The sequence below is a fragment of the Mastigoproctus giganteus genome, chromosome 1 (genome assembly GCF_048544385.1).
Source record: "Mastigoproctus giganteus isolate SK-2022 chromosome 1, ASM4854438v1, whole genome shotgun sequence".
In the NCBI taxonomy this organism is placed as follows: domain Eukaryota; kingdom Metazoa; phylum Arthropoda; class Arachnida; order Uropygi; family Thelyphonidae; genus Mastigoproctus; species Mastigoproctus giganteus.
The window spans coordinates 237,916,703-237,941,662 of NC_143575.1; the positions used below are offsets into that span (position 1 = coordinate 237,916,703).

Sequence of the window (24,960 nt, forward strand, 5' to 3'; positions counted from 1 at the left end):
ATCATGCTTAATGTCCATGTTTGCAGACAATACGGAGGTTGGCAGGATTATTAATACACTAATGACAGTATGCTGCTGCAACAGGATCTAGTAAAGTTGAGCAGATGGGCTGAGAGGTGGCAAATGAAGTTTAACATTGACAAATGTAAAGTACTACAAATGGGAAGCAGTAACCCCAGAGTAACGTATCAACTCTTGGTACTACACTGACAGTGGTAGAGAATGAAAAGGACCTGGGGGTAATTGTGCAGGCAGATATGAAGTTTTCTGAGCAGTGCATATGGTCTGCAAGACTAGCTCATGGTGTCTTGTCAACAATATATAGGAATTTTTCTAGCATGGATAAGGAGGTGATTATCCCCTTTTATAAGGTAATGGTCAGACCACACCTTGAGTACTGTATACAGGTCTGGAGGCCTCATTTTAAGAAGGATGTAGAGCTGTTGGAGCGAATACAGAGAAGGGCTAACAAACTAAATGAGTATTTTCCATCTACGTTCACACATGAGGAGTTATTCAGGGAGGGGAATGCCAGAGGTGAACTAAACTCTGGCAGTGAGCTAGATAATTTTATAATAACTGAGAGGAAAGTGGAGGAGAAATTGTTGAAGATAAACATAAGAAAGGCACCTGGAGTGAATAGGATCTATCCAGTTATATTAGAGGCAGCAAAGGAAGTAAGCAAACCATTAGCCATAATCATAAGAGCTTCCTTGGAAGCTTTTATGATTATGGCTAATGAATTAGTGAATGGAACTAAGGGTTGCTCTTACGAAGAAAGGCTAAATTTTTGCAAACTACAGTGTTTGGAGACTAGGCACCTGCAAGGCGTTCTGATTGAGGGTATAAAGCCTTTAATGGTTTGAGTATGCTCAATGCTCGGATTAATCACCTAAGAGGGCATAAATTCAAATTGAGGAAAGACAGTTGTAGGATAGATGTGCGGAAGTTTGCCTTTAGCCAGCGGGTAGATACCTGCGGGTAATAGACTTCCATCTTTTATTGTTGAAGTTGATAGCTTAGATAATTTAAGGCTGAACTGGACAGGTATTTGCAACAAACGGAGGGGTGAAATCAGAGCATTTTTTTTGGCTGATGCTGCATAAGCTTGCTTTCTTGCATCATATGCTTCTACTAATGCTAATGCTAAACAAATATGACCCTGACACTTTCTTGGATAAATATAGGACCATGGTGGTGAAATTATGCCGCAAGGTAGGTCAGAATGTGTATGGATCTGAAATTCTGCCCAGACGGATTATATGCAGAAAGACTTGTGGATTAACTCAAGACCTGAGAAAATCTGAAGGACTCTGGGCGTAGGGGAATTTTTATCAGCATGGTCCACACTTGTAGATAAAAGGAATTATTTTATAGAGATGGCAATCATTTAAACAAAAGTGGTGCAAGGATTTTTGCCAGTACCATTGAAGAAACTTTAAGGGTTCAGGAAAACTGCTAGTTAGGGGGAGGAGGAAGGATAACATAAATCCACATTTATCTGATGATATGGGTCAAAGTAATGTTTGCACTGATCTCAAAAATTCTTGTTTCTTGCAACAACAGTCCAGTCAACGTTGGCAAGATGCTGAGGGTAGCAACAACATTTCAAATGAGCAGGATGATACAGCTAGGGAAACAGTCCTAAATAAGTCCAAAATAATTGCGGTACAAGTAAACACATGGGTTGTGTTAGGGTAGCTAAGAATAGAAACAGGTGCATGTATACTTGCGCATACACCAATGCTAGGAGTTTAGTAAATAAATTTGATGAATTTGGGGTATTGCTCAAAACATCAAAGGCAGATATTGTTGGGATATCAGAGACATGGTGTCACACAGATATAAGGAATGCAGAACTGGAATTTGGGGAGTACAACGTCTACAGAAAGGATATACAGGATAGGAAGGGAGGGGGGGTTATGCTATTAGTTAAGAAACACATAAAATCCAAGGAAAAGAAGCCAGTCGACATCGCTGAACAGTGCAGTGTCGAGTCAGTTTGGTGTGACATAAGCATTGGTAGATCAAAATTGAGAGTAGGAATGTGCTATAGGCCTAATGACTCCGATGAGTATAAAAAGAAACTGTACAGGGAAATCAAGTGGGCCAGTACATCAGAGAGTCTTATAATGGGAGATTTTAATTTCCCAGATATTGACTGGAATTTGGGGGCTGGTCACTCAAATACTAGCAAGGCTTTGGTGGATTTATTGGATGATTGTTTTCTACATCAGCATGTTTGGGAGGCAACTAGAGGGAGTAATACTCTTGATTTGATTATCAGTAGTGATTCTTCATGCATTAAGAATCTGCAGATAAACGAACTAGGTGGCAGTGATCAAAGTGTGCTGAAGTGGGCCTTACTCAAAGAGGTAACTAACATTAGGGGTAAAGGGAAGGCTTATTGCTTTCGTAAAGGCAACTACGATGGTCTGAGACAGTACTTAAATTCTATACAGTGGGACCAACTGATAATGTTACCAACAGCAAATTCAAAATGGGAAGCATTCAAAGAACTTATCTTGGAAGCTACTAGGCTTTACATACCAACTAAGAAATATTGTTCAAGGTTTAGGCCTAAATGGATGTCAGATGAACTAATGAGACATATGGCAGAGAAGAAAAATGTATGGGGTACATACAAATTAACACGTGACACAGAAGCCTATGATAGATACAAGTTGATCTGTAATTAAGTTAGAAAGGAGGTTAGGCAGGCAAAGGCAGATTACGAGAAATCTTTGGCAAGGGGTGCAAAGAAAAACAGCAAAGAGTTCTTTAGTTATGTAAACTCTAGAAGGAAGGGGATGAATCAGATTGGTCCACTTGATATCGATGGGTCAACTGTAGATGATCCTGCTCAGGTAGCTAACAAACTAAATGAATATTTTGCATCGACATTCACACATGAGGAGTTATTCAGCAAGGGGTTTTTTATTTTGGTTTTTAGGAGCATTAGCAACTAAGGCCACATTGCTCCAGGGATATGCGGTGGTCATTCCCTGACCTTTCCACATCCTCCGTATTTGGTGGTGACGGGATCGAACCCCGGTCTAATCAAGAAGCGTGTGCTACGCACTGCTGCTCCTTCCCACCTGGCTACGGAGGTGCCTATATTCAGCGAGGGGAATGCCAGAGGTGTATTCAATTCTGGCAGTAAGCTAGAGAATCTAGTAATAACTGAGAGTAAAGTGGAGGAGAAATTGTTGAAGATAAACACAAGAAAGGCACCTGGGGTGGATGGGATCTATCCAGTTATATTAAAGGAGGCAGTAAAGGAAGTAAGCAAACCCTTAGCCATAATTATGAGAGCTTCCTTGGACTCAGGGTAGGTACCCACAGACTGGAGATGTGCAAATGTGACCCCAATTCACAAAGGAGGATCAAAGGCTGACACAAGTAATTATAGACCTGTGAGTTTAACTTCTGTTCTAGGAAAATTAATGGAGGCACTGGTTAAAGAAGCACTGCAGGATCATCTAGACAAGACTTCAGTTATAGCTCGGACAGAGCATGGTTTTGTTAAGGGGTAGTCTTGCATGACCAATTTGATTGGATACTACAATGCAGTCACAAAAGAACTGGATGCAGGGAATAACTTTGATATTATATACTTGGATCTTAGAAAGGCTTTTGATACTGTTGCACATGGAAGACTGCTGCACAAATTGGAGCAGTGTGGCATTGGAGGCAAATTGCTGCTATGGATAAAGGGGTGGTTGAGGAGGAGAAGACAGAGTGGTAATCAATGGACACTGCTCATCGTGGACTAATGTTATTAGTGGCGTCCCTCAGGGTTGAGTGTTGGGTCCATTATTGTTTTCTGTATTTATAAATGATATTGATGATGGTATATCAAGCTTAATGTCCAAGTTTGCGGATGATACAAAGGTTGGCAGGGTTGTCAAGGACACTACTGACACTATGCTGCTGCAACAGGATCTGGAAAAGTTGAGCAGATGGGCTGAGAGGTGGTAAATGAAGTTTAACATTGACAAATGTAAAGTATTACATATGGAAACAGCAACCTCAGAGCAATGTATCAACTCTGTGGTACTACACTGACAGTGGTAGAGAATGAAAAGGAACTGGGGGTAATTGTGTAGGCAGATATGAAGTTCTCTGAGCAGTGCAGACGGGCAACAAGAGTAACTCATGGTGTATTGTCAATGATATACAGGAATTTTTCTAGCAGGGATAAGGAGGTGATTATTCCCTTCTATAAGGCAATGGTCAGGCCACTCCTAGAGTACTATATACCGGTCTGGAGGCCTCATTTCAAGAAGGATGTAGAGCTGCTGGAACGAGTACAGAGAAGGGCAACAAAATTAGTGAATGGAACAAAGGCTTAGTTTTGCAAATTACAGTGTCTGGAGACTAGGCATCAGCGAGGTGATCTGATAGAGGTGTATAAAGCCTTGAATGGTTTGAGCATGCTCAATGCTAATGGGATTCTTCCTCTTGCTCAGAATAATCACCTGAGAGGGCATAAATTCAAATTGAGGAAAGACAGATGTAGGATAGATGTGCGGAAATTTGCCTTTAGCCAGGGGGTAGTTGGTTGGTGGAACAGACTTCCATCCCTTGTCATGGAAGTTGATAGCCTAAATAAATTTAAGGCTCAGCTGGACAGATATTTCGAACGAACAGAGGGCTGAAGTGGAAGTGGTTTTTTTTTTTTTTTTTGCTGATGCTGCATAAGCTTGCTTTCTTACATCAAATGTCTCTACTAATGCTGAGTTCAAGGGGTGTGTTGGGGTTGTAAACTATAAAAAAATACTTAGTCTTAACTGTATCTGCAATAATATGAGGAGCATTGTCAATAAAATTACTGAATTCAAACTCCCAGTTAGGACAACTAATGATGACATAATAGGCCTAACAGAAACATGGTGCCATGTGGAAATTGGGGATGGCAAGTTCCACTACTCCATGTACAATGTATTTAGGAAAAACAGGGAAGATAGGATGCATGAGTCATGTTTCTTATCAAAAGTAGCATGAGTGTTAAAAGAGCTTTTGCTGAGTCAGAATTTACATCTGCCAGTATAGAATCTGTGTGGTGTGAGTTAGTTGAAAGCAAGGTATAATGAGAGTGGAAGTATTCTAAAGACCAGAAGATTATGAAGAGTATGACGAGAGTCTGGCTACATGCAGACATAATAGACAAGCAAGCATGAATGTCTTATGAGTGACTTCAATTTGCCCCTAATTGACTGGAATAAGCATTAGGGAAACTCACTATGAAGAACAAACTTTTTAAATAAACTAGATAGTTATTGTATGTACCAGCATGTTAGAGAAAATATTAGGGGTGAGAATATTCTTGACCTCATCATTATTCATAAATCAGATGATACTAGCACTAGTAGAGGCATATGAGACAAGAAAGCATGCTTATACAGCATCAGCCAAAAAAAAAAAAAAAAAAAATTTCCCATTTCACCCATCCATTTACTCCAAACGTTTGTCTAGTTCTTCCTTTAATTTATTTAAGCTATCAACTACCCACTAGTTAAAGGCAAATTTCCACATCTATTCTGCAATTGTCTTTCCTCGATTTGAATTTATGCCCCCGCAGGTGCATAATCTTGCTGAAACTGATCTTGCTCAAACTATTCAAGGCCATATACCCTGCAATCAGATCACCTTGCAGTGCCTAATCTCCAAATGCAGAAATTTTCAGAACTTAAGCCTTTCTTGGTAAGAGCAACCCTTTGTTCCTCTCACCAATCTCATTGCCCTTCGCTGTACTCGTTCCAGCAGCTCTACATCCATCTGAAAATGAGGCGTCCATACCTGTATGCAAGTACTCAAGGTGTGGCCTGACCATCACCTTATACTAAGGGATAATCATCTCCTTATCCCTGCTAGCAAAATTCTTGTATATTATTGACAAGACCCCATGACTTGCTCTGGCAGCCTGCCTGCACTGTTCGGAAAACTTCTTATCTGGCTGCACAATAACCCCTATGTCTTTTTCATTCTCCAATACCCTGAATGTAGTACCATACAGTTGGTACATTACTCTGGGGTTACTGCTACCTATATGCAGTAGTTTGCATTTGTCAAGGTTAAACTTCAGTTGCCACTTCTCAGCCTATCTGCCCAACTTTTCTGGATCCTGTTGCAGTAGCATACTGCCATTAACAACTCTGCCAACCTTTGTATCATCTGCAAACTTCAACATTAAGCCTGACATACCTTCATCAATACATATAGAATTAATAATAAATATTTTCATATTTATATGTATTTTTTATATAAATTTAATTAATGAGAAGGATGAAGCTGTTTTAAAGAAACCAGTTCAAAAATATTTGGCTCGGTGGTACTAATTTGTACTCTCAATCAGGTTCTATGTTTACCTTATTCCTGTATTTTGATTCTTTGTATAAGAGAGCTGAGAATGTCTTTTCACACAAATATGTTGTGGAAAAGTGTGTTAAACGTTTGAGTGCCTTATTTGCTAATTATGCATGTTCAGCTCTTACATTTAATTAGAAATCAGTCAATATAATTTTTAAAATTTTATTTTACAGCTGTATAGCAAGAATTTTTCACTAAGCTACTTTTTTCATTCGCTGTCAGATCTTTAACCTCTGATATTTATACTGAATGGTCTCAAATCTAAAGTTTATCACGAAGGAAAATAATTTCTAAAGTTATTATTTAATGTCTATAAACGCCTAATAATATCTTTACAGATTTTGTGGACATTATTTTTTGTTATCTCTAAAAAGTCCTTTAAAGTGGGAAAATGCAAAATCATATTTTCTGTAACTCTATGTCCCCATAAATCCATTTTCTTTATAAATGCTTCAATATTATCTTTCATATTAAATATAGTTACACTTCCTCCTTCCTTGTAATTTTAAAGTAAGCTAATATAATATACTAATATTAAATTTAACATACTAATCGTATCGAAAATAAGTAATGCTCAATAAAACTCGTGATTTTATCAGTATATTTTTAGGGAAAAAAACACATACTACAGTAAACCCCTGCTATTTGCGGGGGTTACGTTCCTGAGAAATGTCGCGAATAACGAAAACGTGAATACTGAGTTATGGCTCCCATAGTAATAAAGGGGTTCCATTCCAAAGTATGAAATATATAAGAAAAACTAGTCTAAAATTTTGTCTATGTATGTATTATATGTACCTTCATATTATGACTATGTACATAGTGAAATGCAAGCATATGGCATCGAAATGAAAATAAGAAACAATTTAATATTAAATGTAATATTTATTAGAAATTTCAAACAACTCTTTCAAACCAGTGCCTTTGCTAGCAAAAAAAACTTATCCCACCAGTGCTATCACCAGTTTCGCTAAAGTGTTGATAAAGGAGTTTTGCCTTTTCACGAATGATGAGTGAACTTAACGTAATTTTATTTTGAGTTCGGTCTTCTATCCACAGATTTAAAGCTTTTTCCATTTTTTCTAATTTAACATCACGAGTTACAGAGCAAATTTTTGAAGCAATTAGCGCGTTTTCACGGACACTACGGCGGATTTTTTCTTCCGATTTTTTGATTGATCGTACCGTTGACTCATTGATTTTATAATGTTTTGCCACTGAGGAGACACTTTCACCATTAGATATTTTGTCTAATAACTCAATTTTATTCGCTAATGTCATCACCACCTTCTTTGATCTTTTCACATTTCCCTTGTTATTCGTAGCCATATTTTTGTAGGGTTAGAAAGAATTTGTCCACAATAAAGTCACTTTCTTCCATTAACACACTCGAAAAAGTCTGTTTTACATTGCAAAACGGTAGATTTATCATTTTTGTAAGCATATCAATTTATAAATTGATAAATTTATTCAATTTATAAGCATATAAATTAAAAGCAAACGACGAAACCTTCCATGACAAGCGCATAACACATACTGAACAAGCATTAGCGAGAAACATCCACAATCGCGATTTTGTCACCCCCCCCCCCACTGAGCGCTGTTTTGACTGGGAAAGATAATTCTAGCCACGCCCATGTTTTTTTATGGTGGAAAATATTCACGGCGCTTTAAAATTCAAATTTTTTAAGGTTTCATTTTATATTAAATCGGCGATCGCGAATAGCAGGGATTTACTGTACTTGATACCCCTTCTGAATGTTTGTGGACCCTCTGGAACTGGACTACAGATGCCCATGGGTTGGCAAACCCCCTGTTTGGGAAAAGCTGGTCTGTATGTTCCTGCAATGCTTCTTTAACCTTTCCATTATTCTCCCTGGAACGGAATTTAAACTAAAGGTCTGTAATTACTTGTGTCACCCTTTAATCCCCCCCTTGTGAACTGGGGACACATCTGCACATCTCCAGTCCATGAGGACAACCCCTTAATCCAGAGATGCTCTCATAATAATAGTTAAGGGTTTGCTTACTTCCTTTATTGCTTCCTTTAACATAACTGGATAGATCCCCTCCACCCCAGTGCCTTTCTTAAGTTTAACTTCAACAATTTCTCCTCCACTTTGCTCTCAGTTATTACAAAATCCTTTAGCTCCCTGTTAGAGTTTAATAAACTTCTGGCATTCCCCTCCCTAAATAACTCCTTGTGTGTGAATGTAGATGCAAAATAGCATTCAGTTTATCAGCTACCTGAGTAGGATCATTAACAGTCAAACCATTGATATCAAGTGGACCAATCTGGTTCATTCCCTTCCTTCTAGAGTTTACATAAGTAAAGAAGAGTCTGCTGTTCCTCTTTGCATCCTTTGCCAAAGATTTCTTGTAATCTGCCTTTACTTGCCTAACCTCTTTTGTGGCTTGATTAGGCTACCTTATATCTACTATAGTCTTCTGAGTCACCTGATAATTTATACATATTCCATGCATTTTTCTTCTCTGCCACAAGTCTCATTAATTCATCTGACATCCATTTGGGCCTAAACCTTGAACAGTATTTCTCAGTTGGTATGAAAAGCCTAGTAACTTCCAAGATTAATTCCTTGAATGCTTCCTAAATTCCCATTTAGAATTTGATGTTGGTAACATCATCAGTTGGTCCCACTGTACAGAACTTAAAAACTGTCTGAGACCACTGTAGTCATCTTTACAAAGCAAAAACCCTTTCATTTACCTTTGATGGTAGTTACATCTTTAATTAAATCCAACATCAGCACACTGTGATCACTGCCACCTAATGGTTCCTTTATCTGCAGATTCTTAATGTACAAATAATCACTGCTGATATCAGATCCAGAGTATTACTCCCTCTGGTTGCCTCTCGAACATTGACTTTTTGACTTGATTACAGACTAAAATATATATACTATAGGCGTCTATATCACCTGATAATTTATATGCATTTTCCTTCTTTGCCACAAGTCTCATCAGTTCATCTGACATCATTTAAGTGTAAGCCTGGCTTGGTATTTCTTGTTTGTTACTTCTACAATTACTTCCCTGAGTACTTCCCATTTAGAATTTGTTGTTGGTAACATCATCAGTTGGTCCCACTGCATAGAATTTAAAACCTGGCTGAGACCACTGTAGCCACCCTTAAAAAAAGCAAAAGCCCTTCCCTTTACCCTTGACAGTACTTGTCTTTAAGTAAATCCCATATCAGCACACCGTGATCACTGTCACCCAGAAGTTCTTTTACCTCCATATTCTTAATGCATGAAGGTCGCTTGAACATGCTGCTGTAGAAAACAATCCTCCAATAAATCCACAAAAGTCTTGCTAGTGTGCGAGTGACTAATGCACAAGTTCCAGTCAATATCCGGAAAGTTAAAATCCCCCCCCGCCCCTATACGACATTCTAATTTGCTGGCCCACTATTTCTCTGTTCAGTTGTTTGTTGTACTCATCAGAGTCATTAGGCCTATAACACTCCTACTCTCGTTTTTCCTTTCCCAGTGCTTATGTCACACCAAACTGACTCAACATTGCACTCTCCATCATGGGACTTAAAGTACAGGAACCATTGGCAGGTAGTAATCACACAATCATTAGTATCAGTATTAGTAATGGCCATATGGTGCAAGGAAGCCTAAGGCTTATGAGGCACCAGCCAAAAAATAAATAAAAATAATAACAATAAAATAAATAAATAATAATAAGAGAAAAGGAAATAGACAACCTATACATTTCCCTACTCCTGTAACTAACTATCCAGCTGACCTACGAATTTCCCGAAACTGTCAGCCTCTACCACCCATGTAGGTAACTTATTCCAGTAATTTATAACTAGCTGGCTAAAATAAAACTTCCTGCAATCCAGTCTAAACATCTCCCCCTACCATAACTTTAATTTATGGCCCCTAGCTCTAGAATCATTTATAAATGTGAAAATTTCATCCTCATTCATTTCATTGTTGCCTCTCGGAGCCTTAAACACCTTAATCAAGTCACCTCTAAGGTGCCTAGTTTCCAAGCTGTTGCAACCCACATATTCGAAGTCGTTCCTCATATGGACGTCCTTTTGCCGATCTCACCAGGTGAGTAACCCACCTCTGGACTCCTTCAAGAAGCCTGATGTCTTTTTTTAGGTGTGATCTCCACATTTGAACACAGTATTCGAAGTGTGGTCTAACAATAGCCTTATATAATGTGATTATGACATCCTTATCTCTACTAACACGTGTTCAGTAAATCATCAAATGTAAAGTCCCTTTTTTCCACTACTGACTTTAGTTCACCTCCACCAAGTGTATAAGTTATTTTGGGATTACTGTTCCCTTGCACTTTGCTGGATTAAAGCATAGCTGCCACTTTTCTGTTTGTGTTTGTTTGTTTGTTTGGTTTTTAGGAGCATTAGCAACTAAGGCCATATTGCTCCGGGAATGTGTGGTGGTCATTCCCTGACCTTTCCACATCCTCCATATTTGGTGGTGACGGGCTCGAACCCCGGTCTAATCAAGAAGCATGTGCTATGCACTGTTGCTCCTTCCCACCTGGCTACAGAGGCGCCGCCACTTTTCTGACCATCCCTGAAGTCTATCTAGGTAACTCTGAAGAAGCTCTGCTTTGCAGTGATCATTAACTACTCTACCAATCTTTACATCATCTGCAAATTTAGAAATTACGGCTTCTATCCCTTCACTGATGTCATTTAAGAAAATCAAAAACAACAGTGGTCCCAATACTGATCCTTCGGGAGCCCCACTCCTTACATTAACTCAATCTCAGGAATAACCATTTATTACAACCCTCTGCTTCCTACCCCAAAGCCATCATTAACTGGAAGATGAAGAAAGATGTTAAGTAGTTAAAGGCATGGTTTTAATTTAAGAAGAGGAGACTGGCAGTTTAAGGTGCTATATGATGTCTATTAATTGGACAGATTGAATAGGAAGGGCAAATACATTTGAATTACGGAATACCTCTAAAGCAAAAATCACAGAAGCCACAAATGTATATATACCATTAAGAAAATACTGCACAAGAAGGATGCCGAAATGGATAAATATGACAAAAACTAGAGACTATCATAACATTATGAAATTTGAAAATTTTTCTAAGTTAACAAAAGAAAAACTAATACCAACTTTCTCAGCTATGTAACTGTAATGGATAACACTAGTTATCACTGTTCAACCAAATAAAAATCCAATAGAGCATCTCTGAAAACAGATATGCAGAAATTATTACAGGAGAACATCAAATACAACAACAATCTGAGAAAATCACAATCCCTATAACTGATCAAAATGATAAATAAAAACATCACATATAAAATTTATGAAATTTTTAAGGTCCATGGGCATACTATTTATTTAGTTCCTGTGTATCAATGCAGATTTGAATCTAGTTGGGCTTGTCTGGGGGAAGGGGAGGGGAATCAACTGGTGAATTATCTTAGAAATCACTGCATTTACCCTGAATGCTATGAAAATAGCAGCAGAGAAAGTGCCTGAAAAATATAAGCAAGATAAACGAAAAAGAGCTGCTTTTATTTTCATTATATATCTTTATCATTCATTTATTAACTGGAGTGCAACTGCAATTGTTTTAATATTTTATTCTGTAAATACAGTTTATTTTTTTTTATGAATACCATTTAAGTTTTCAAAAATAAAGTTGGTTTCTCTGAAAGACATTTCTATTTAATCTTTTCACATACATGTGCCTATAATTATGAAGTTCTGATAAGCTTAGAGCAAAAAATTTGCACATTCTCACTTGGACTCTCCCCCTCTCTGTTCTTATATTACATCCAAACTCCTGCGAGTTCACTTTATGTCAATTAAGTAAAGGTCACTATTTAAATTGTTGAGCTATGACAATTCATCTGAAAAAATAACTGAATGCCTCACCAAAGGTGACATAACTTTGAAAACACTAATCAAAAAAAAATTATAAAATTGACAAGAGACATGCAAGACAATTAGCACATATATAAAATATTATTTATAGACTAATGCAGTGATCTCCAAACTTTTTTGGTCACACACCCTTATTTTACTTAAAAGCACTAGCTTGCACCCCAGAATAAAAAATTAAATATATAAGTTTAATACTTTTTTATTTATAAATCATTTACATGGAAGGCATTATAACTAAAAGCACATTTATAAAATGACATAATTTTAAAATATCAGAAATAAAAAAATACAAAACAAAATTAAATTGAAATTCAAGCACAAAATGATATGAAATCATTAATGTAACAAGTGTAGTAAATGTAATGTAATACTATTTGTTTTATTTATAAATAATTTACATGGTATGCATTATATCTAGAATCACATATAACTTGAAAAGATCAAAAAAGATCACAGCATTCTTTAGTGGAAACAATGTGCTTGAATATTTTTCATTATTGCTGTGCATCTTGGTTTCATATTTTGAGACACACCTACCTGAAAATCTGGTTCCAAGTTAAGTTAATTTCTAAACGTGGTTTTAATAATAGTCATTGCAGAGAAAGTCACCTCACACAAGTACGTTGATCCAAATGGAAAGATTGAATCACACACCCACTTTGGAGACCACTGGACTAATGAATAACTGGAACATCTATTGGTAAAATTTCAAAACAGGGTGCACACTCCAGTGTAACATAACAACCTTTTTTTCACCAACCTGCTTGAATCTGTCCTGAATTAGTGGTGTAAACATGGCCGCATTAATGTTACGGCCAAACCAGCCACAGCCCTCACTGAAAGAGGGGCCTCATTTTCAGTGTAAAAATTTTCTAAAGTAGTGATAAAAATTTCTATTAATAATAAAAGTTTTTATGGATGATGTAAAAATATCTATCAATGTATGGATGAATAAAACTCTCTAAAAACAAGTTTTTTTTTAAACCTATGTAGTATTTGTATTTATATGTATGTGTGCGTAATATATATATTAACGGGGACCTCAAATTTAAATATGGCCGGGGGGTCTATTTCATCCTTAATTCCTTGAATCCATCCAAAATTAGTGGTGTAAACTAACCTAACCTTTTTTTCACTAGCCAAAAATGGAAGTCTATTAAAAAACCCAAACTGACAACCCACATAACCCCAGGGGCTCACATCTGGTGAGTATGGGCTTGGCAGACCCAGGGTCCTGCGCTGGATATCATCATTCTTCTCTTTCTTGGTGACTCCTTTCTACCTCTGACTCACTCACACTCTCTCTCTCAGGGTACTGGGAAATTTTTTTTTTTTTTTGGGCTGGTGCAGCATAAGCCTCAAGCTTCCTTGCACCATATGGCTAATAATAATAATAATTAAAAAATGCTGATAGTCTGGAGTGCACACCTTGTTCAGAAGTTTTAGACCATCTATTTTTTTGTCAAGTGTAAATAGCATTTACAGGTATTATTCTACAAAAATCTCACTAATAGCTACTTCTCCGTCTCAGGATATTCGGTGCTTGAGCTAGGCATTTAATTTTCATAATGACCAGAAACTTTCAGTTGTTAATTTTGCTTACTCACAAAGCTCACTGAAGAGAAACACTATTCTGTATAACAAACTACGTGACAATTCAGAAATTCTATTTAAAATTTTATTTTGTACAAATGAACTTTGAAAATAATTATATAATAAATTCTACAAATTTCTTGGCATTATGTAAACAGGAATACTGTATTAATTTCCAAAACTCAAGTGGTAACGTGATAACCGACAAAAGCTTTAAAGCAATTATATTCTACTAATCAAAACCCGCTTCGACACCAAATATCGCAAAACTATTTGTTGTTTATTGGCTCTGGAGATTTCTCTAGGACGGTATCTTTCAACACTAAATCCGACAAAGTTCTGCTTATAGTAGTCCGTACACAATGTGGGGGTCACCTCCTAAAAACAATTGAATACTTCATTGGGACAGTAACAAATGGGCCATATCACGAAAAACAGAATCCAAAAATCAATTAGAAGTGGCCCAAAATCATTCTTTTTATCCATAAAATATCAATTTAACTTGAAAGTGTATATTACCGGCGGGACAATTTATGTCCTTGTGTAATTGATACATTTTCGCTGAATCCAAGTGCTGGTGTTCACTGAGATATAAATGTTAGGCAACTGACGGCTGTAAATGTTCTCTTTATTTATTTATTTATTTATTTATATATATATATATATTTTTTTTTTTTTTTTTTTTACTACGTGTGTGTTTATTTTTTCGTGTTTCACAACCTGGAATATTATTAAGATGTAAAAAAACTTACGATAGCTTTCGTGTTGCCGTCGCCATACCCTGCAGTCAATGTAACTGTCACTGGACAGTAAATGCCCAGTAGAGATCAAAACAGGAGGGAAAAAAAAAGAAAAGAAAAAAAATTGGTAGAATTCTTTTTAAATAGTCCAGTCAATATTTATATATCAGCTATTCGTAGCTTTCGATCAACCGAAATAAACAAACAATATTCATGCTATTTTCTGAAATATGTAAGCATCTGCAGACATATGACAGAAACCAGACATGTTCAAGTGTGACGTCATTAATACGAAACACAGGAAGGAATAATCTCCACACAGTAATCACAAAACGGAAATTCCGGATTTACATGAAAACAGTTCGGAAAAAAATTATTTTGTTTGATGACAGTTTACCAATAGCAATCTAAGGATTTCGGTACATTACCTTAGATTCCATCTTGAAATTTTTAATTTAACTCGAGTTACATTCCCTTAAAGAATAACGGTTGTAAGTGTTTGATTCATTAACACCAACAGCAGTGACCCGTTATACAGGAATTTGGGGGGGGGGGGAGGAGCATCTAAAGAAAAAACTAACAAAGAACATTTTCAATTTCATTGTGACAACAAAACAAACAACAAACAAATTATATGACATGAGAACTAAATACAAAATTTCAGCAAAATCGGTAAAACTATTTTTGAAAAAAACGTAATTTTCAAATTAATCTACAAGTAAAGTTCATTGACCTTGGCAGGTAGAAAGTCAAGGCTCCGATAAAAATCACTTAAAAATATTAGTAAAAAATAGCAATGAGTTTTTGAAACAGTGAATTTGGGGCTCCACCTCTAATCGGGGCCCCTAGGCAGATGTCTTTTTTGCCTATAGGATAACGCGCCATTCACCAACAGCCAGGATTAATTTTTATATGTAATTATTTTTTTAAAAAATTTAAGGTAGATTCATTTTTAAAATTTTTAAAAAAATAAAAAAAGTCAACAATTCGCGAAATGAATACCGTGGAAACATGCAGAATGGATGGAATATTTCAGCCCCATTATTTTTAATCTAAGTTGAACACACGATAAAGTTCTACTTAACGCGGTCTTCGCGCTCCTAGAGCCAACTTTACCCTTTCAACGTGTTCACATAGTATTTCACTAGATTCAAATTAGAATATTATTAGGGGTGTTGGGGGTTTCAGGGACGGATGGCAGTCATCATGGAATAGTTGGGTATATGGGATGTGTTAGGGTAACAAGGAATAGGCATAGGAGCATGTATGCTTGCATGTATACCAATGCTAGAAGTATAGTAAATAAATTTGATGAATTTGAAGTGTTGGTCAAGACATCAAAGGCGGATATTGTTGGGATAGCAGAGACGTGGTGTCACAAAGATATAAGGAATGCAGAACTGGAATTTGGGGAGTACAATGTGTACAGAAAGGATAGACAGGACATAAAGGGAGGGGGTGTTATGCTGTTAATTAAGAAAAACATAAAATCAAAGAAAGTGCACCCAGTTAATACAGATGAACAGTGCTCTGTTGAGTCAGTTTGGTGTGAGATAAGCACTGCGAAAGGAAAAATAAGAGTAGGAGTGTGTTATAGGCCTAATGACTTGAATGAGTACCATGAACAATTGTACAGAGAAATAGAGTGGACCATTAAATCAGAATGTCTTATAATGGGGAATTTTAACTTCCCAGATATTGACTGGAACTTGTGGGTTGGTCACTCACACACTAGTCAGACTTTTGTGGATTTATTGGATGATTGTTTTCTGCAGCAGCATGTTCGAGAGGCAACCAGAGAAAGTAACACTCTTGATCTGGTTATCGGCAGTGATCATTCGTGTATTAAGAATTTGCAGATAAAGGAACCACTAGGTGGCAGTGATCACTGATCACAGTGTGCTGAAGTGGGATTTACTCAAAGAGGTAACTACCGTCAGGGGTAAAGGAAAGGGTTTTTGCTTCCGCAAAGGGGAGTCCAGTGGTCTCAGACAGTTTTTAAGTTCTGTACAGTGGGATCAACTGACGATGTTACAAACAGTAAATTCTAAGTGGGAAGCATTCAAACAATTAATCGTGGAAGCTACTAGACTTTATATACCGATTAAGAAATATCGTTCAAGGTTTAGGCCTAAATGGTTATCAAATGAACTAATGAGACTCGTGACAGAGAAGAAAAATGCATGGGATGCATATAAATTATCAGGTGACGCAGAAGCCTGTGGCAGATATAAGCTAGTCTGTAATCAGGTCACAAAGGAGGTTCGGCAGGCGAAGGCGGATTACGAGAAATCTGTGGCAAAAGATGCTAAGAAAAACAGCAAGGATTTCTTTACTTATATAAACTCTAAAAGGAAGGGGCTGAATATGATTGGTCCACTTGACATCGATGGTTCGACTGTTGATGATCCTGCTCAGATTGCAAACAAACTGAATGAGTATTTTGCATCTACATTCACACGTGAGGAATTATTACAATTTGAAAATGGAAGAAGGTTATCAAATTGTAGCAGTGTGCTTAATGATTTTGTAATAACTGAGAGCAAAGTGGAGGAGAAATTGTTGAAGTTAAACACAAGAAAGGCACCTGGGGTGGATGGGATCTATCCAGTTATTTTAAAGGAGGCGGCAAAGCAACTAAGCAAACCATTAGCCATAATTATGAGAGCATCGTGGGAACCTCCAGTCCGTGGGAGGTTCCCACGGACTGGAGATGTGCAAATGTGTCCCCAATTCACAAAGGTGGATCGAAGGGTGACAAGAGTAATTACAGACCAGTTAGTTTAACTTCTGTTCCGGGTAAAATAATGGAGTCGCTGGTTAAAGATGCATTGCAGGATCATCTAGACAAGACTGCAGCAATAATTCAAACACAGCATGGGTTTGTTAAGGGAAAGTCTTGTCTGACAAATTTGATTGGTTATTATGATGTGGTCACAAAGGAACTGGATGCAAAAAATAATTTTGATATAATATACTTGGATTTCAGGAAAGCTTTTGACACTGTTGCGCATGGAAGACTACTGTACAAATTGGAGCAGAATGGTATTAAGCGTAAGTTGCTACAATGGATAAAAGGATGGTTAAGTGGAAGAAGACAGAGGGTGGTAATCAATGGGTGCTGCTCTTCGTGGACTAATGTTATTAGTGGAGTCCCACAGGGTTCGGTGTTGGGTTGTTAATGACAGTAATGGCAGTGTGCTACTGCAACAGGATCTAGATAATTTGGGCAGATGGGCTAAGAAGTGGCAACTGAAATTCAACCTTGACAAATGCAAAGTACTGCATATGGGTAGAAGTAACCCCAGAGAAACGTACCAACTGTGTGGTACTACACTTAAGGTGGTAGAAAATGAAAAAGACCTGGGAGTAATTGTGCAGTCAGATATGAAGTTTTCTGAGCAGTGCAGACAGGCTGCTAGGGCGGGTCACGGGGTTTTGTCAATGATATATAGGAATTTTGCTAGCAGGGGAAAGGAGGTGATTGTCCCTCTGTATAAGGCAATGGTCAGGCCACGCCTTGAGTACTGCGTACAGGTCTGGAGGCCTCATTTTAGGAAGGATGTAGATTTGCTTGAGCGTGTACAGAGAAGAGCAACACGATTGGTGAGGGGAATGAAGGGATTCTCTTACCAAGAGAGGTTTAAGTTCTGCAAATTGCAGTGGCTGGAGACTAGGCACCTGCGCGGTGATCTGATTGAGGTCTATAAGGCCTTGAATGGGTTGAGCACGCTGAATTCTGATGGGATCCTACCACTTGTTCAGATTACCAACCTACGGGGACATAAGTTCAAATTAAGAAAGGACAGATGTAGAATAGATGTGCGGAAATTTGCCTTTAGCCAGCGGGTGGTTAATTGCTGGAACAAACTTCCATCTGTCGTTGTGGAAGCTGATAGTTTGAATAAATTTAAGGAGGAACTGGACAGGCATTTGGAGGGAATGGTGTGATTTTTTTTTTTTTTTTTTGGCTGATGCTGCATAAGCTCCTACACTTGCTTTCTTGCATCATGTGCCACTACTACTACTACTACTACTACTACTACATAGCACTACCAAAGGAAAACTATTTCGCTATTAATTTTTTAAAAGTCAGAATGACTGCTTGGACCAATTTTTAAAGGTTACTCCAATATGTCCTCTAGGTTCCTAGAGGACATATTTTTAAGTGTTAAAAATAAGATAGTGCGCAAAGCAAGGAACCACACTAATAGTGTTCTGCACCAATGAGCCAAAACATTATGACCAGCGAGAGTCGTTATGCAATTCGAAGCAACTGCAGGTGAACTATGATGCGGGTCGGGACACAGTACAAAAAACACCTGACACTAAGCTCCGTTAACCAGTATTACTCTTGTTCTTCAGATGGGAACATCTGAAGAGATGTTCCCATCTCTTCAGACTTAAGCGAGTTTGACAAAGGCCAAATGTGTAATGGCCAGACAACTGGGTCAGAGCATATCCAAAAGGGCACGGCTGGTGGGAAGTACACGGTCAGCCGTGATTAGTAATCACGAAAATAGCCCGAGGAGGAGAAATCTACGAACTGCCGGCAAGGTGTGAGAAAACCGAGGTTCATCGATGCTCGAGGTCAGCGAAGGCTCTCCTGGATGGTATGTGACAACAGAAAGGCGACTGTGGCGCAACTCTCCGGTAATTGGAATGCTGGTGACGGGAGTAATGTGTCACAACATACAGTACATCGAACTCTGCTGAAAATGAGGCAGCGTAGCCGCAGGCCGCTCCCAGTGCCCATGCTAACCACGGTTCACTGGCAACAGCGCCTACAGTGAGCACGTGAACATCGAAACTGGACCTTGAGTGATTGGAAGAAGGTCAGCCTGTCCGATGAATCAAATTTCTTGTTGCAATGGATGGCCAGATACGTGTGCGTCGTTTACCTCGTGAAGTGATGGCGCCTGGATGCACCACGGGATGAAAACAAGTCGGTGTCATGCTTGCTTTGGGCGATGTTCCGCTGGGATACTGTGGGTCCAGTCATCCATGTGCCGGGCACCTCTGATGTCTACCACCTACCTAAACATGTATATATAGATTTATTTATTTATTTTATTTTATTTTTTATTTATTATTTTATTATTTTTTTTTAAAGATTCTAGCCACTGAAATCTCAGGAAATTAGTTGGCAAGACCTGCCAAAGTAAATAAAAACTATTAGGTACCTGGTCTGCCTCCATGGGGCAAAGTGCGGGCAACGTCGGGGCTCAGTAGAGATCTGGCGGCTAAATGGCCAGAAGAACAACGATACACAACACCACACATTCCAAGATCCACACACTTTTAAATCTCTGGCCTTTACAGAGAACTGTATCACACCACAATGTAAACTACGCGGAGATGGAGGAAACCCCTGGTGCCGTCTGACCCTAAATACACTTTACACTTTATCTAAACATTATTGCTGACCAGGTACACTCGTTCATGGCAACGGTCTTACCATTTGGCGTTGCCGTCTTTCAGCAGGATAATGCGCCATGCCACACCACCTGGATTGTTCGAGACTGGTTCGCGGAACATGAAGACTTTCAGGTATTGCCCTGGTCTCCAAATTCTCCAGATATCAATCCCATCGAGCATCTGTGGTTCGTGTTGGAACAGCAATTCTGATCTGCGGCGTCTCCACCACAGACCTGACAGGAGTTAATGGGTCTGCTGGTTACGTGTTGGTACCGGATACCACAAGACAGGTTTCGAAATCTTGTAGCGTCCATGCTCCACTGAAGACGCTATGAACAATCTCCTCAACACAGCAAACTCAACCACAGCAAAATATCTACTGGCTATCTCCATTGACTTTGCTGGTGGCTTCGATTCAGTAACTGTTCAAACAAATTTTCAGAAAACCTCCCGACCAGTTGTAAGAGGGTGTCCACAGGGCACAGTTATTTGGCCCTACTTCTGGAATTTAATACTAGATGAATTTCGTCTTATGGATCTAGGTCCTGTGGACTGCATGACCTATGCAGATGACCTCATCCTCCTTATCAAAGCTGATTCTAGAACTCAGCTTGAGCAAATTGCCTCCCCTGCCTTAACGATCCTCCAAAATTGGGCAAACAACCACAAGTTAGTCATCTCTGGGGAAAAAACGAAGACTATCCTCCTCAAAGGATCCTTGGACATAAGAAGACCACCCCAAATTAAAATCTCTGGCAGACATTGTAACTCAAAACAGAACTAAAATATCTAGGAGTAACCTTCGACTCCCGATTAACATTCTTACCTCATCTTAATTACATCACCAACAAAATACTTCATTATACTGCCATGATCGTAAGAATTAGCAGAGCAGACTGGGGTTTGAAGAGGAGGACTCTCATGCTACTTTACAAAACCATCTTCTTACCAGCTGTGTGCTATGGTGCAGCCATGTGGTTCCCTCGTGCCATCATTGCACGTAATAAAGCAAAACTACATAAAATTCAACGCAATATCCTACTCACCGTGATTAGAGCTTGCTGCACAATCAGTAATCCTGCTCTGCAGGTCTTAGCACGTACTCTTCCTCTGGACCTGGAGGTTATTCGTCGCGGCCTTGCATACCGCATAAAGAGAGAAATTCCCACCACCATTCTGGATATAACACTCGATCTAGCTAATGATCCAAAAAACGAAATGAAACAGATTTACTCTAAGCTCTTCCAGCATTGGCAAAGATCTTGGGAGCAAACAGCCAAAGGTGAAACAACTAAAAGATTTCTTCCACAAGTTATGATAACTCCACCAAAACCTCCTCCATGATACTCACCAGGCCTTCACGTCTCGTTCTTCCTCACTGGTCATGGATCGTTTCGGGCCAAGCTGCATGCCCTGGGTCTCACCGATTCTCCTCTCTGCACATGCGGTGACAATGAAGACTGGATTCACCTCATGTATAATTGCCCTCTTTATGATTTACCTAGAAGTCTCCTAATTACCAGAACTGGAAATATACCCAGTGGGCAGGAACATCTCTACATAATTGACGAAACCAACTACAAAGCCTTCACTACTTTTGCCCAGACTGTATTTGAAATGCGTCAAAGTCACCTACAGCAAACTGTTCAGCGCACCCCCATCTTATAATGAACCCAAAACTCAATTCACAGAACATATCCTGAATGGAATCAAAGAAAACACCAACAGGATATTGATCTTTATCCTGACCTAACAGGAATCTCTCGACGTTCACAAAGGAAGCTATCTGACAAATCCACCAACCCAAAAAAGGATTTTTCTACAATAGACACAAGAACTCCAAGCAATCCTTGAGCTTCATGAATCCATGTGCCTCCTCTCATCCCCTAATAGAAGATTATCCAAGTCCTCTACCCAGTGTGGGACACTGCTCATTGCCTACAAGTCACCCTTGGCTGAAGATTAAATTGCTGACACTGGGCTCTTGCCCAATGTGGGACCCACTCACTTGCTGGCACCTCTTCTCTTCGAGGTGTAGGACAATACTGATTTTCCTACCTGTGTAGGAACTCACATATATACTCCTCTGGGTGTGGGACTGGCATTTGACTTTTCAAATGCAGGGTCATGCTATTAGGCAACCTGACTTTGTGGGTCACTTGACCTCACAAAATCTTTTCTCTTCCTCCTGAGGTAGGGTGGAGCCCACCCTATCTCGCCCTCTTTCTTCTGCTTACCTTCTTTCTTCTCCTCAATCTCTTACTCCTTCTCCTATTTCAAAAAATATATATATTATTTATTTTTTTAAATTTTTTTATTATTTTATTAAATATATATATATATATTTATATATATATATATATATATATGTATATATATTTATATATATGTGTATATATATGTTTTTATTATTATTTTTTTAAATTTATTTATTATATATATATATATATATATATATATATATATATTTTTTTTTTTTTTTAATATATATATATATATATATATATGAATATGAGTTAAGTTGATAGTGGTAAGAGTTTTTAAAAGTAAAATATGATATACTAGCTTATCAGACAAACCATAAACCATGGCGGGTACCCAACGTGACCTGGAAAAAATCAATCTATGCTGTGGCATAAGCAATAAATTATAAACATATATAAAAATACCATTAAAATGTTAATTATGGCAATAAGATACATTGAAAGGGACTTTTTCGAGGGCTAACCCTTTCAATGTATCAACCATAATTAACGAGCTATCCGTTTCTGTAGTCATCGTCCAGCATAATATATGCTACACGTGCCAATACACGTGGTTTTCTAGTACCTTGGCTATACGGTGGTAAGCATTCTTATTTTAATCTTAAAGCATTCTAACCAGGATACCTTACTATAAGGTTACATCCTATGTTAATTATTTTGCTTTTTCTTTGCTGTTTAACTTTCACTTTCTTATCCCTATTTATTCATACCTCATGAACTATTAGAGTATTCGAGGGGGATTGAGGTACTATATCTATTCTTATACCTTTTTCCGTTCGCTTTGGTTAGCGATAGCTCGCACTTTTATTTTTTGCTTAGACTACCGTGACTGCATTTACTATCAACTACGCACATATGCCTAACAATAATTATAGCTCTTTCTATAATTTTAATTTAAAATTTTGGCTATCCGTCGGGCTAACAGTCATCTTGCCAGCTTACTGCTAAATTTGGGATTAATTAACAAATTTTATTACTACCATTTGGCTCTAACTTACTACAAAATTTTATTCTCGTCACTACCTTTTGGCTCTAACTTACTACTATTTTACATATATTTGGACATAGTTATGCTGGACGATGACTACAGAAACGGATAGCTCGTTAATTATGGTTGATACATTGAAAGGGTTAGCCCTCGAAAGAGTCCCTTTCAATGTATCTTATTGCCATAATTAACATTTTAATGGTATTTTTATATATGTTTATAATTTATTGCTTATGTCACGGCATAGATTGATTTTTTCCAGGTCACGTTGGGTACCCGCCATGATTTATGGTTTGTCTGATAAGCTAGTATATCATATTTTACCTTTAAAAACTCTTACCACTATCAACTTAACTCATATTCATATTTATACAGACCGATGTAATGTTTATTCGTCCTAGATGGCATTAATTGGTTATGTGACTGCTTAATATTTATTATAATATTTATATTTATTATAACATTTAATATTTGCTTTTTCATGCTTGGAGATATATATATATATATATATATATATATATATGCATATATATATGTGTATATATTTTTTTATTATTTTATTTATTTATTATTTATTTATTATTATTTATTATTATTATTTTATTTATTTATTATTTATTTATTATTATTATTATTATTATTATTTTATTATATTATTATTATATTTTAAAATTTTTTTTTAAAATTTATTATTATATATTTTTCTTTCTTTTTATTTATTATATATATATATATATATATATATATATATATATATATATATATATATATTTTTTTTTATATATTTTTATTTATTTATTTTTATTTATTTATTTATTTATTTTTATTTTTTTGGCCCTCCCTGGGAAGCTCAGGCTAACCTCAGGATCGGCCAGCCAGAGTTCTCTTCCCACTTATCTGGTCCGGCTCCCAGTGCCAGTGATGGTAACTAGCAGTCTAGGGTGTTCCACAGACCCTAGGCTAAGCGGCCAGATGAACAACATAACCCGCACTAAGCAAACATGAACATACACTAACATATGCTATCTGGCCTTGACAGTACTGTCTTACTTCACAAGAGATTCAAATGCGGAGTTGTGCGAAAGCACGGGTGCCGCCTGTCAAAAAACACTATGTCACTATGCCTTAATCATCATGTGAAGAATGATGTGTAGCAAGCACACTATAACAGAAAGGCCTATAGAACATCTCCCCATATGGTGTTGCCGTCTTTCAGCAGGATAATGTGTCACGCCACACCATCCGCATTGTTCAAGACTGCTTCACAGAGCATGAAGAAGACTTCCAGGTTTTGCCGTGGCCTCCCGATTCTCCAGACATCAATCCCATCGAGCATCTGTGGTTTGTGTTGGACCAGCAACTCCAATCTGCGGGGTCTCAACCACGGGCCTTATAGGAGTTAAAGGATCTGCTGGTTACATGTTGGTACCAGATACCACAAGACACATTTAGAAATCTTGTAGCATTCATGCCTCGCCGCATACAAACTGTTTTGGCTGCACGTGGAGGCCCAACATCATATTTTGTAGGTGGTCATAATGTTTTGACGGTGTATATACAAAATAATAAAATAATTTTAATACCAATGTATATGAACAATATAATATTAAAACCGATTAAGTGCATATCATGGACAGCAAAGAAGCGATTCGGCAGTTTAGCCTGAA

The 24,960-nt window shown here is 37.7% G+C and overlaps 1 protein-coding gene across 1 annotated transcript in view; it reads right to left on the reverse strand.

Moving 5' to 3' along the window:
- Positions 1–14,738, reverse strand: part of Csp (Cysteine string protein) — a 95,081-nt gene extending 80,343 nt beyond the window's left edge. The window contains exon 1 of the mRNA XM_090385075.1: positions 14,636–14,738. Coding sequence (XP_090241201.1) covers positions 14,636–14,661 — 26 coding nt within the window. The 5' untranslated portion in view covers positions 14,662–14,738. The remainder of the gene's footprint in view (positions 1–14,635) is intronic.
- Positions 14,739–24,960: the final 10,222 nt, after the last annotated feature.